This window comes from Limulus polyphemus, unplaced genomic scaffold (genome assembly GCF_000517525.1).
Source record: "Limulus polyphemus unplaced genomic scaffold, Limulus_polyphemus-2.1.2 Scaffold7200, whole genome shotgun sequence".
NCBI lineage: Eukaryota > Metazoa > Arthropoda > Merostomata > Xiphosura > Limulidae > Limulus > Limulus polyphemus.
The window spans coordinates 24,259-38,093 of record NW_013672810.1 but is presented as its reverse complement, the minus strand read 5'-3'; the positions used below and the strand labels follow the sequence as shown (position 1 = coordinate 38,093).

At 33.3% G+C, this 13,835-nt stretch overlaps 1 protein-coding gene across 4 annotated transcripts in view; it reads right to left on the bottom strand.

The window, feature by feature from the left end:
- Positions 1-480: 480 nt before the first annotated feature.
- Positions 481-13,835, bottom strand: part of LOC106474420 (little elongation complex subunit 2-like) — a 24,842-nt gene continuing 11,487 nt past the window's right edge. For all 4 annotated transcript variants that reach the window (XM_022402721.1, XM_013935113.2, XM_022402720.1 and 1 more), the window contains exons 6-13: positions 12,779-12,898; positions 11,992-12,123; positions 10,738-10,878; positions 9,986-10,139; positions 6,777-8,022; positions 5,352-6,079; positions 1,861-1,965; positions 481-633 (exon numbers count right to left, since the gene is read on the bottom strand). In XM_022402721.1, the coding sequence (XP_022258429.1) occupies positions 488-633; positions 1,861-1,965; positions 5,352-6,079; positions 6,777-8,022; positions 9,986-10,139; positions 10,738-10,878; positions 11,992-12,123; positions 12,779-12,898 (2,772 nt within the window). In that variant the 3' untranslated portion in view covers positions 481-487. The remainder of the gene's footprint in view (positions 634-1,860; positions 1,966-5,351; positions 6,080-6,776; positions 8,023-9,985; positions 10,140-10,737; positions 10,879-11,991; positions 12,124-12,778; positions 12,899-13,835) is intronic.

Sequence of the window (13,835 nt, the reverse complement as noted above, 5' to 3'; positions counted from 1 at the left end):
AAGTAATGGCGAGGAAGTATTTTTAGTCGAGCAAAGATATCAAATATTTAATGTAACAAAGTACGCATTTGACATTACACAATACAATGTTCATCGGTATTACTTCACAATTATATTAAAATTAATCAAAAAATATTCATAAGTGAGTTTATGAACGCGGTCTTTGCCTGGATAAAACCAAAAATAATTGATATTTTTGAGAAACATTATGGAAATAAGTGAAAAATATATTGGAAAAAAAGAAAAAAGTATCAAATATTTGAATTCAATGAAAAATTAAGTCAGGGCCATGAATCTCATTTGTGATGATAATTCTAATTACGTGTCTGTTTAAGTTTTAATTGAAGTGAAATACAAAATTAAATAATCTTTCAATTTTCTATATTTTTTCACTTATTTACTAACTTACAGACTTTTTACATCTATTGAAGATAATCCAGGATTTATTTATCAAGACTTATTCCTTCTCTAGCCTCACGAGAGTGATTTAACGACTTACAGGCTTGTTAGAAGGAGACTGAACACAATCCATGGTGCGTCTTAACAGGAGTTTAAGATCTTCAAGTTGCCACAGACTGTACGTTACATTTTCAAATGGCTCTAGTGGTGGATATTCACTTGGGTCTTCCACTCCTTTTTTTATCCATTCTGTAGATTTTATCCCTGATTTGGTGCCATGTATCATGCCAGTTTGCCTCATTCATTCACCAGTTCTTCCTTACACTTGCCCTCCCCAATTTTAACCAAACTATGTGCATGTGATCCTCTGTATTTCTATAAAGGATATTTGAAAATCAGTTTTGAACTTTGACATTTTTGTTGAAGTTTATATAAAGAGTCATTTGAGGTGAATATTTCAGGTGTGTAGATTAAGATGACTGTGTGTATTATTTGAAAGGAAACTCAGTGTAACGTAAGTAGGGATGTAAGTGTTACGCTGAATTTATTTGAACATTTTTATTTTGTGTTCGGGTTAGCCTTATTTCACTGTATGCTGTTTGTTACTGTTATTTGGTACAGATTATCTTTGTGTTCTTCTTATCCATTCTCTAGGTGTTATCCCTGATTTGGTGCAGATTATCTTTGTGTTCTTTTTATCTATTCTCTAGGTGTTATCTCTGATTTGGTACAGATTGTCCTTGCATTCTTTTTATTCATTCACTAGATGTTATCTCTGATTTGGTGCAGATTGGCTTTGTATTCTTTTTAACTATTCTATAGATGTTATCCCTAATTTGGTGCAGATTGTCTTTGTGTTCTTTTTATTCATTCTCTAGGTGTTATCTCTGATTTGGAGCAGATTATCTTTGTGTTCCAGAGATAACATCTAGAGAATGGATAAGAAGAACACAAAGACAATCTGCACCAAATCAGAGATAACACCTAGAGAATGGATAAAAAGAACACAAAGACAATCTGTACCAAATCAGAGATAACATCTAGTGAATGAATAAAAAGAACACAAAGACAATCTGCACCAAATCAGAGATAACACCTAGAGAATGAATAAAAAGAACACAAAGACAGTCTGCACCAAATTAGGGATAACATCTATAGAATAGTTAAAAAGAATACAAAGCCAATCTGCACCAAATCAGAGATAACACCTAGAGAATGAATAAAAAGAACACAAAGACAGTCTGCACCAAATCAGGGATAACATCTAGAGAATGGATAAAAAAGAACACTGCATGTATTTCTTACCCATACATTTATTTTCTATAGTTAAAATACAGAAGTAAAACCCATATTTCATTCACTTGTATAACACAACACTTGTGATCAGAATAAAATGGGTAACAATACGTGACAACTTAACACGAACATGAAAAACACTTGAAACCTTCTTAACTTTCTCACCTTCTTGGGATACTGTCACTGTACCGGTCAAACAACTTTGTTTTTCACCATCTTTCTTGAACATTCTTTCCTGCAGAGTCAAAATCTCATCGAGAGTGGAGGAAGCTGTACAAGGGACACATAGTATGGTTGATATTTCAGTGTTTACAATAATGATTATAATCAAATTGTCATTTATCACTCAAAAATGAATTATAAAAACTGTCCTCATCTTTGCTTAGAGAGCAAAAATGTATCTAATAGTTTTAAAGCTTATTAATTTTTATTCCTATAACAATTCATGTACATGAAATGGTTTGCCTGCAAACTCCATCGACAGCTTTGGAGCTGGCAGGACCAAGCTTGAAAAGCAGACTTGGAGGGGTCTTATGTACATGGTGTAGCCCCCACAGCAAGAGGAATAAAATGCACCCAGGCACAATTAGTGTCTAGGACTAGGTCACTAAACTCGAACCTGACTATGGATTTTGTGTGCCTAACCCCCTTTTGAATCTTATCGGCACCATTGTTGAATCTGTGGTTAGCAGGACTGAACTTGGCAATCATATTCAAGTATCATGTATTGACATTAACAAAGTATGCACTGGCTTGGTTCTTTGGGTACTATCAAGTGGAATCATTGACATTAACCCAGTATGTGCTGGCTTGGTCCATTGGGTACTATCAAGTGGAATCATTGACATTAACCCAGTATGCACTGGCTTGGTCCTTTGGGTACTATCAAGTGGAATCATTGACATTAACCCAGTATGCACTGGCTTGGTCCTTTGGGTACTATCAAGTGGAATCATTGACATTAACCAAGTATGCACTGGCTTGGTCCTTTGGGTACTATCAAGTGGAATCATTGACATTAACCCAGTATGTGCTGGCTTGGTCCATTGGGTACTATCAAGTGGAATCATTGACATTAACCCAGTATGTGCTGGCTTGGTCCATTGGGTACTATCAAGTGGAATCATTGACATTAACCCAGTATGCACTGGCTTGGTCCTTTGGGTACTATCATGTGGAATCATTGACATTAACCAAGTATACACTGGCTTGGTCCTTTGGGTACTATCAAGTGGAATCATTGACATTAACCAAGTATGCTCTGGCTTGGTCCTTTGGGTACTATCAAGTGGAATCATTGACATTAACCCAGTATGTGCTGGCTTGGTCCACTGGGTACTATCAAGTGGAATCATTGACATTAACCCAGTATGCACTGGCTTGGTCCATTGGGTACTATCAAGTGGAATCATTGACATTAACCCAGTATGTGCTGGCTTGGTCCATTGGGTACTATCATGTGGAATCATTGACATTAATTGTCCTTTGAACTGTGTCTAACTAATAATCCTGCCACACAAGTTCTAAATCACTTTACCCTATTGAATGGTGTAACACATGAGCTGTTGGAAAACATACCTTGGAAATAACTTTTATTATTATTTTTTTCATAACCTTGTCTTATCTAACCTAATAAGTTTCTAATTTCTATATTTTAGTTATTCTTATAACAATAAACAAAAAATATAGTACTAACCTTTGAGCTCGTTTTTTGCTGTCGGTTACCGATGAAATTTAAGCCTTATTTTTTGTTATACTGATGTTACTAGTACACTTAATATTTTTTATTTACTTAAATAATACACTTAAGAACACAAAAAAATAACATGCACAAAACAAACAGCATCCAACAACTATTATAATTTAACTGGCTTTCTAACCAAGACAAAAGGGGGCTTAAAATAATTTCCTTAGCTCCTCAATCTGAACACCATGAGATACTTTCAAACTGAAGACAAAATTGATAATGCTATGTACTGAAAACAATGTAGCATTATATGTCATTCAAAAAGATTAAAACTTGGCCTTTTTATTGGTTATGTGTTATATAAAACATCAGACAGGATTACTGGCTATTCATGAAAAAGATAATGTGTCAGATGGGTCTGATTTTTTAGCTTACGGCTCTGGAAACAAAGATTGAAGACTATAAAAGTAGACTTTGCCTGAGTAATATAAAATTCTGTACTTCAGAAAGTGGTGAAAAAGATAGTGTGTCAGATGGGTCTGATTTTTTAGCTTACGACTCTGGAAACAAAGATTGAAGACTATAAAAGTAGACTTTGCCTGAGTAATACCTAAATTATAACCAGTAATTTACATTTAATTCTGTACTTCAGAAAGTGGTGGTAAATAAATGAACAAAACAGAAGACCTAGAGAACAAACGTTACAATTCTTATACTAGGGAAAAATGAGGATTTACTTAAATATTTCTTTATAAACTTAAGAAATGAAATCTTGTTTTGATTTATTAACTACATTTTGATGCCAAGTTTATTCGTATACATTGATAATAAAGTAGTAACTTTAAAAGGTTGTGATGTGTACTTTGACCTACCCATAGCAAGAGGGCTAACTATTTAGGTGTGCCTGTCACCAATGATGACTATATAATGTGACTAGAAATGCTAGTCGATCTTACAAAATCAATGGACAAAGCCTAATCTTCACAGATGATGATCTCAGCCCCGGATTTGCATTGCACATGGCGTATGTTGCTATTCAAAACATCGGTAATATTTTTGCAGTTGAAAATTGTTTAATTTTTATGAGAAGACAGACTTTAAATTGCATTAAATCACTCCAGTGTTTTCACATTTGAAGAGACAACTGAACCTGTGCAAGCTGAAGATGATTCTGGCTCTGAATCTGAATTACCTGACTGGTTTTGACTGTTATAAGAATGAAAAAAATATGTGTCTAAAGGGGTTAATGCATATCTTTATTTTACGCATCTGTGTTATGAGCTTGTATAAGCTATTTCATGGAGCTGTATTTAAATTTTAAAATGTTACTAAGTTTAAGAATTTCATGTTAATTGAATTAGTAAGACAATTAATTTGTAGAGTCAGTGTGGTACGTCAATGACACAAATGTACCAAACTGATAAAGATCCTCGTACAACACAAGTGTCTGTAATACGAACAACAATATTCAACCGCAAAAATTATCGTTCTTTCTCAGAGATTCTAAATTTACTTTCCATAGGTTTCATTCTGTTTATATTTTAAACAAAAACCCATCCCATGCCCATCTGTCAACAACTTATCTACCTTCCTTCTTTTGGAATCAATCCTCGAGTTGGTACTGTTAAAAATCCCATTTTTAGTCGGCTGGTTGACTCATGACACTAGTGTTAAAAATTTTATTAACTACGAAAACTCTAGACTGACTGAAACTTCAACATGTAACATGTTGTAATTCACAGTTGAAAACCCTAGACTGACTGAAACTTCAACATGTAACATGTTGTAATTCACAGTTGAAAACCCTAGACTGACTGAAACTTCAACATGTAACATGTTGTAATTCACAGTTGAAAACCCTAGACTGACTGAAACTTCAACATGTAATATGTTGTAATTCACAGTTGAAAACCCTAGACTGACTGAAACTTCAACATGTAATATGTTGTAATTCACACTTTTTATTTACCTGAAACAATTCTTTGGTTATTCTTTACATCTGTACTTTGTTTGACTTCATTATTACTCTGTAAAGTCTGGTCTTCATCTTCTAGTGAAAACTGAAAACCTGCACTTGCCGAGCGGTTGAGTTCTTGGTTAAATCTCTGGTTTGAAGAAGAATCAAATTGACTAGTGTTATTCTTGTCGTGTTGCTTATTTTGGGGTTTCATTTCTACTGACTGTGTGCCTTGAATATTAAGATTCTGTTTGGAGGACTTTTTGTTTTCTTTAAAGTCATTTTTGTCATTCTTCTCTGTTTCCTCAATCACCAGATCATTTTCTGAGCTGCTGTAAGTTTGCTTTTCTAGATTCTCTACTTCACAACTGCTAGCTTCAACAGGATAACTTGAGTTGGTGTTGTCTCCTGACTGGCACATAGATCCAGAATCTACAGCCGTTTCTGTTTTAGTAAGATTTGTAAATGTGGACTTTTTATTACTGCTCTCTGACAATGAATGTTTTTTTCCACTCCTAGAAATCTTTGGCGGTGAGAACCCACTCCTTCTTACAAATGCTCCTTCATCTTCACTAGCAGAGGACAAACGCTGAGATTGACGTCTAAGCCTAGCACTTACTCTCCTGACTTTATTGTCCTCACTACTCCGTTGACCAGGTTGTGATATCTTAGACTGCTTTCCGAGTTCTATTTTTGGTGTGATATCAACTTCAGATTTTTTGGTTTGGCTTCTTGTTACCCTCAAAAATGAAAAGAGAAAGAAAAGTTAAAATAAAAACAGTTTCCATTCTTCCTGCAATAAGGTTAAAACTAATTAAAAATTGAAGCCACACTAATAAAGGTTTCCTAAACACACTAAATGATATATTTTGAAAGCTTTCAAGTCTAATTAATATAATTTGAAATTAACAGAAAATTAAGCCAACAAAACAGTAAAATGTAAATATTTTTAAATACATAATTCTGAAATTAGTTTTTTTAAAATTTAAAACATTCATGGATTCCATACAAGTACAATATTTAGACATCTGGTAATGGCAGTAACCTGTACTGGACCAGTTAAAAGTGAATTATTTCAGAATATTTCTACTAATATTGTGATGTTTCTTCATGCATAGTAACATAACAGGGATAAAAAATTTTTGGTTCAGACATTTTATACGATGCAACTTAACATCGAAATATATTCTTCCAAGATTAAATATCTTAAGTATATGTTACTAAAAATGTCATCACAAAATAGATACTTTTTTAAAATCATACTTAACAATTATTCCAAGAGAGTCTGTCACGATTTGACCGTTCCATCATCAAGATCTCCTTTTAGTCAAAAGATTTTTTTTGTAACTTGAGTTTTTATGACATTCAAAGTGAACTTCAATCAAAACTTAAATAAAACAGAGAACAGTGATACAGTCAAAAAGAATACCAACTTACCTTCTGTAAGGAGATGCGAGTGAAGGAGGTGACTTTTCTTGACGTCTAGAAACTGGTGAAAGTTGAAGTTCGTCAGTATTAGAACTGATATCGGGATTATCTGAATCTTGATTTTGGTTTTGTACAGGATTACGATTGACCCTATTTAGGTCACTTCTTGTAAGTGTTTGACAATATCCCACTTCTTCAAAGTTTTTATGATGTTTCGAACCTGAATTCTTTGACTCACCCGAGTTGGGTAGGTTATCTTCCACAAAGCAGGTCTTTGTTTCAACACTTGGTATTTTATCTGATGATTGTTCCTTGTTTTGTGATCTGTTATTCTGAATGGCTTTCTTCTCTGTGCAATTGCTATTTTTGTCTCTATCTTCAAAGTCAATAACAAGTTCGTTTGAGTCGGAGTCTGACTGAATTTGAGAGAGAGAGTTTTCACCAACACTGCAAACCTTGTGCTCTGTGTTGCTACTGTCTTTATCATCTTTATTTTCTAAATCAATAATTAAACCATCTGAGTCCGAGTCCACACACGGAACCAACTCAATAACGTTGTGTTCATCAACTTCAAGCTGACCTTTCCCTTCCTTTTCATTAGCGTTTAGGACTAACTCTTCCGTATTATACGATGAATTTTCCTGACTCAGTTCAATACCCGTAGCATCATCACGTGATTGTTGTTGTAGATCAGATTCATTCAGATTACTGCATATGCTTTGAGTTAACTGGGTTTCAACACCATCATGTTGTTTACTGTCCATATCTTGCCTTTTCTGATTCATTTCTATGTCTTCACCAGCAGTGACGTGTGTAGGTATTGAGATTTTATTTTCTTCTTCATCTTTTCTGCCATTTGCTTTTTGGCTCACAAACAAATCTTCAAAGTCACAGTCTTTTCTTCCAAATTCAATTAAATTGTTTTTTTTCTCAAAAGCCTGAGAATCTGTATGGGAAGTATTATAACACAAGTCACCACCGTTATTTGTACCAAATGTCTCTAGATTTGATATATTGTTAACTTCATCATCAAAAACATCATCAGCAACTGAATTTTCAGCCCTAGAAAGATCCTGGTTTACCTCCCCATCAGTAACTGTTTTCATTCGTCTCATTCGAGACAGGTTGAAGTGGGTGAACTGTACTCTCAACGAGTAGTTATGGAAAAGTGTGTTGAGTTCTCTACAACAGGTCGTGTCTGAAATTATCGGGGTATCCACATAGACTATCTTCTCTTCCTTCTGCCCATCATCATCTTTGGTAAAGACAATAACAATAATATATATATATATATCCCTTCTTAACAAATTACAATTGTGCTATATTACTTATTTATGATTAATTAAAAATTAATATACATACAAAGTAATGCAACCTTATTGTCATTATCTGTATTTTACAGGCATTTAGAACTCTTAAGATATGAAAAATTACAACAATATCATCTAAACAATTTAAACAAAATGTTGAAGCTTCTAAGCCATAAGATATCAGATCTATCTAAATTGCAAAGATCTGACAAATATAAAGCTACAAAATCCTCACAAAACGTTTATGAGTTATAGTGTAAATGCCATAAGCTGGCAAAGCATTAGAAACCAACAGGCCTATGATAAAAACCAGTTAAACTGTACATTTGTTCCCCAATTATTATTCATTGTCCATTTCAGATTCACAATAAAAAGTGTGTAAAAATAGCATTTCAGTCTCCAACAAGTCACTGTCCAAGAGATCTTTTGTTCAATACCAAAACACATCAGTTTAAACCATAACTTTTAAAGTATTATATTTCATATGTAAATAGAATTTCAGAGAATCTTTTGTTTCTCATCATTCAGCACAACTGAAGAGTTTTGGTACTGAACAAAAGGCCTGTTTGACAAGGAGTTGTGGGTAACAAAAAGATAAAGTGAAACACTATTTTTTACATGTCTCTCATTTTGAATCTGATATAAACTAATTAAGAAAAATGTGGGAAACAAATCTTCAACTTACATTATTTTTATCATATTTTAAGACTAATAATGGTTGTAGATGGCTTGAATGGGTAATGAAGAAAAACTTTAATATAAGTTTAACATAACAGCAAATGTACAACGTTTCGACAAGGTTTTGTCATCATCATCAGTACCAATCAATTTGCTACTACTATAACAATAGCGGGACATTATTACCATTCAGCAAAGATGTTTGTGTCAAGTTTGTGTCATCATCATCAGTACCAATCAATTTTCTACTACTACAACAATAGCGGGAGATTATTACCATTCAGCAAAGATGTTTGTGTCAAGTGACGTGAAAAAATTCAAACGTTTCATAAGGAATACTTGGTACCCTTTAGAGCAGAAAACAAGTACACCTTTTGGACTTTCAGAGCAGAAAACAAGTACACCTTTTGGACTTTCAGAGCAGAAAACAAGTACACCTTTTGGACTTTCAGAGCAGAAAACAAGTACACCTTTTGGACTTTCAGAGCAGAAAACAAGTACACCTTTTGGACTTTCAGAGCAGAAAACAAGTACACCTTTTGGACTTTCAGAGCAGAATTCTAGTACCTCTTTAATGTGAGGAAAAGAAAAACTTTATCAATTTATTCTTCATAATCTGCATACAAAGTCTTTTTTTTATCTTCTATACCATCACTGTTTTGTTCAGGTTTGTGAATGCTCTGATAGTAAATTGTCTGAGATACTCTCAAGTTGGAACACTCAGGTTCAACATTTTATAAAAATATTGCAATACAGTGACATTTCATGTAAAGGATTTGTTACATAGTTTTAAAATATGTTATTTTTCGTTATTAGCATTTTTTATAATTGTTTATGTGGTTTATGACACATTTTTTTCATTGGTCAACAATAAGCTATAATAAACATTATTCCTAGAATTTTCTAGAAACTTCTGTATTAAAAGCATTTGAATCAGTTCCTGAAGTTATATAACATTTTCCTTTTATAAACAGAATATTTTGTTTTATTGAATATGGATATCCAAAATAAGTTCAAAAAGCTTAGTTTGTCATAAGTAGGATAGGCTTAGCTCAAATTGAATTTAAATAGTATAAGCTAAGTGGTCTTAGCTAAATACTAAAAAGTTAGACAGAAAAATTAAAAACAATGATTAAAAAGTACACCTCACCAAGCATCTGATAAAATTAAAAGAGCTTCTTAGAAACCATTGAGTGTGTGATGTGTTTTATATTCCAGTGAACCACTTACTTTCTTTGTTCTTTATTATAACCGGCAACTCCCACTGCTGATCAAAATGTGGTTTCTGGTTACTTAACAGAGTCTTTAGAGCATTCAAAGATAGTACAACGTCTGCATTATATTTTCTTGCAAGGTTCTCAGCAATGGTGTCTTCATTCACAAGCTGGTTTATTCACACAAATACAGTTAGAAACACACACACACACACCATAAAAACATTTTTATTACCAACAATATACACAAATAAATAAAAGTTAGGAGTATCAAAACTGTAATGACTTTAAACAAGTACAAAGTGATCATGTGGTTGGTCAAATCGACTGAGCCCATATTGAAAGAGTTAAAAAATGATGATACACTCCAGACGTCCAGACATTTGTTCAATCACAAATATTTAACAAAATTTTTCCTCAGCTTTTCCATCATTATTTGTCATAAAAACTTTTACTTCACATACGGTTTAAAGAAAACTTAAAATGTACAACAGAATAAAAAATAAAACCGATTTCCTGAAAGTTAAACAAATTTCTCAGGAAAGTACATTTGAAAGGTAATTTTCTAATAAACAAACCTCGTTAAAAACGTCAAATAAACATAAATGTCATGTATCTAGTTGAAAACAAAAGTTCAGAACGTAAATTACATAGTTTCACAATATTTTTTCTACTCAAGTTTGAAAATGAACAAAAAATTGTTTAAAATATAAAAACTTAGCAGCTTGCTGCTACAATTCAAGTTGAACAAGGATTACGGTATCTCACCTTTTTACTGGGGTGTACTTGATTGTACTGTTTGGTATTGGAAAAGTTTGGAACTGGAAATCTCTTGATTATCTTGCTATAATCAAGAGGAAGAATGCATTTCCTGTCCGAAGATGGTAACACAAGCCGAGGAAGTCTGCCCTGCCAATATTAAGTATAAATGCTACATTTATGTAAGTAATGGTATGGTAAGTATTTATTCAATAGATGTACAATATCTCATTTTTAGCATTAAAACTGAAGTAAAATAACAAGTTACTCCTTGATTATTTTATAGCTAATACATCAAGTTATTGTTGACTAAGTCCGCTCCACTTACTTCCTTATTCTGTCAATCATTTCTCGACTATCTCACAGTTTAGAAGAGACTCCTATTTATAAGCAATACTTACCTGTGCTTACTTTAATTATAGGGTCTACGCTAGCTGCAAAGGTCACTATTTTTCAGAAATATCCACACGAGAGAAGGAATGGTGAAAATGTGAAAATTCTAAACGAAAACCTTAAATCCGTTATTAAATCTCTACTTGTATGTGAATCCCACACAGTAAAGAACATTGGAAGGGTCTAGAATACAGGAATAGACAGCATCCTTATTAAGTTTGGACAAGAAGCAATGAATGGTATGGGCAGTGTTAGTTCATAAGATCCACTTCACACATAAAAAAAAGGAACAAAGGGTTAACAACAATTTATAATTATTTATTTTTAAAGTCATCTTTCTTAATTTTGTACAGTCCTAAGATGTGATTTATACCCTGTCCGTGTGACTGTTTTCATTCCAAAATGTCATACAGGAAAATATACATACATGATACTGAAATTAATACTTTTTTCCTGAATAATTAATTATTCTGAATATTGTACAAAATATGCTTTCCCCTACAAGTGCTTCGAGTGATGAGTATTATGCTTTATGTTGGGAGGTGATCTAAGTAAAGCATATGTAGTTGTAAAAGCAGTTTCAATATCAGTTAATATACGTAATAAAAAGAAACAGACTGCTACAGAGAAAATAGGAAATTAACATAAATGTATATTAGAAGTGGCTTACCAAAGTCTTAAGACATAAGCATGGCAAAATTGTTAAGGAAAGAAAAGGTTGCTCAGATAAGATAAAGAACAGTTTAGTGGATCCAACTGAAATGTAAAAAAATATAATTTTATCACAGTAAATATAATTTATCATTTTTGTGGGTAAAGGCAACTAAAAAATCTTACAAAATCATGTTTTAAAACTTCAATAAGACTTACCAACTGTAAGATTGTTTGTAACTTCTCAAAAGCCACTTTCTGTACCAGATTGGTTGGAAATGGGAGCACCCTGTCTGTTACAAGGTATCTATTGTAACGATAAGCTCTCAAAAATTCAGCTCGTTTTAATTCCTGTAAAACAAATTTCAAAAAATAACGACAGTATATATTTATTTATTCAAATAAGTTGCTAACTTGAAGTTTAAAAAACTATCTGACCTACGTACATCCACTTTGAAAGATTATAATTTAAAAGCTCTTCTTCATTGTACATTTTTTTTAAATGCGAGTAATTTTTTTTTTATTACAAATCATAGAAATTTGTTTGTTTTTGAATTTCGTGCAAAGTTACATGAAGGCTATCTGCCCTAGCCATCCCTAATTTAGCAGTGAAAGACTAGAGGGAAGGAAGCTAGTCAACACCACCCACTGCCAACTTTTAAGCCAATGAATAGTGGGATCGACCAAACATTATAATGCCCCCACAGCTGAAAGGACGAGCATGTTTGGTGGGATGGGGATTCGAACACGCGACCCTCAGGTTGCCCTAACCATATGGCTATGTTGGGCCCATAGCAATGAGAAATAATCTAAACTACAAGCAAGGGAGATGCTATTCAAACCTAAGATATTTCCATGAAAAGAACCATTACATCTTTCAAGCGAAATATTAAAAAAAAACTATCATTTCTAACTTACAAAGTATTATTTTGTCATTTAAAATTTTTTCTTAATTTTACAAACTCAGCTGAGTTTCATATCCTGTTAAAAAAAAAAAACAACTAACCTTTACGTATCGTTCAGCTTCAGGATGTATATACAAGAATATTTTACTCCACTGTCTGACAGATGACCGAAGGTATTCACTGAACTCCTGCTGTTCAGTAACAACTTTACTGTGTAGATCCTGTTAAACATACAAGAGAGAGTTTAGTTAGTAAACATACGAACCATCAAAATGTTAAAATAAAGTAAATACGTAATGAGTTTCATTCAGAATCTTTTCTTGTAATAAAAATACTCCTAATTTTTACTTTCATAAAGCCCTTGCACAAAAACACCTCATTTACTGCAACATGTTCTAAGAAAGGATGCATCCTTAACCATCCATCTTGTGTGAATAAAGCCTCATGATAAAAGATTCTATACACATGGACCCAAACCATCCATCTTGTGTGAATAAGGCCTCATGATAAATGATTCTATACACATGGACCCAAACCATCCATCTTGTGTGAATAAGGCCTCATGATAAAAGATTCTATACACATGGTCCCAAGATTTTAAGATTCTTTTGTTGATTGGCTTTACGTTACTTTTGTCAGAAAAAAATCAATAATTCGTTGTTGTGATAAAACCTAATTAAAAGTGATCTGTGAATATGATGTCTGCACAGCGACTACAGAAGAATACAACACAGGTTATGAGACATTGTCCCACGACATTGTTTCCCTAGGTGTATTTTCAGTCTGGTTCCTGTAGGCTTCAGTTTCCCTAACTTTATGTAAGACAATTTGCATCAACAGTACATCCTAAAGATGCAATAAAGCCTGCTTGTAACAATTGCTAAGGTCAGGAGTCACTAGCAATTCATTTCAAACCACCACCGGATCGGCTATGTATTCATTCCAAACCACCACCGGATTGGCTATGTATTCATTCCAAACCACCACCGGATCGGCTATGTATTCATTTCAAACCACCACCGGATAGGCTATGTATTCATTCCAAACCACCACTGGATAGGCTATGTATTCATTCCAAACCACCACTGGATCGGCTATGTATTCATTCCAAACCACCACTGGATCGGCTATGTATTCATTCCAAACCACCACTGGATT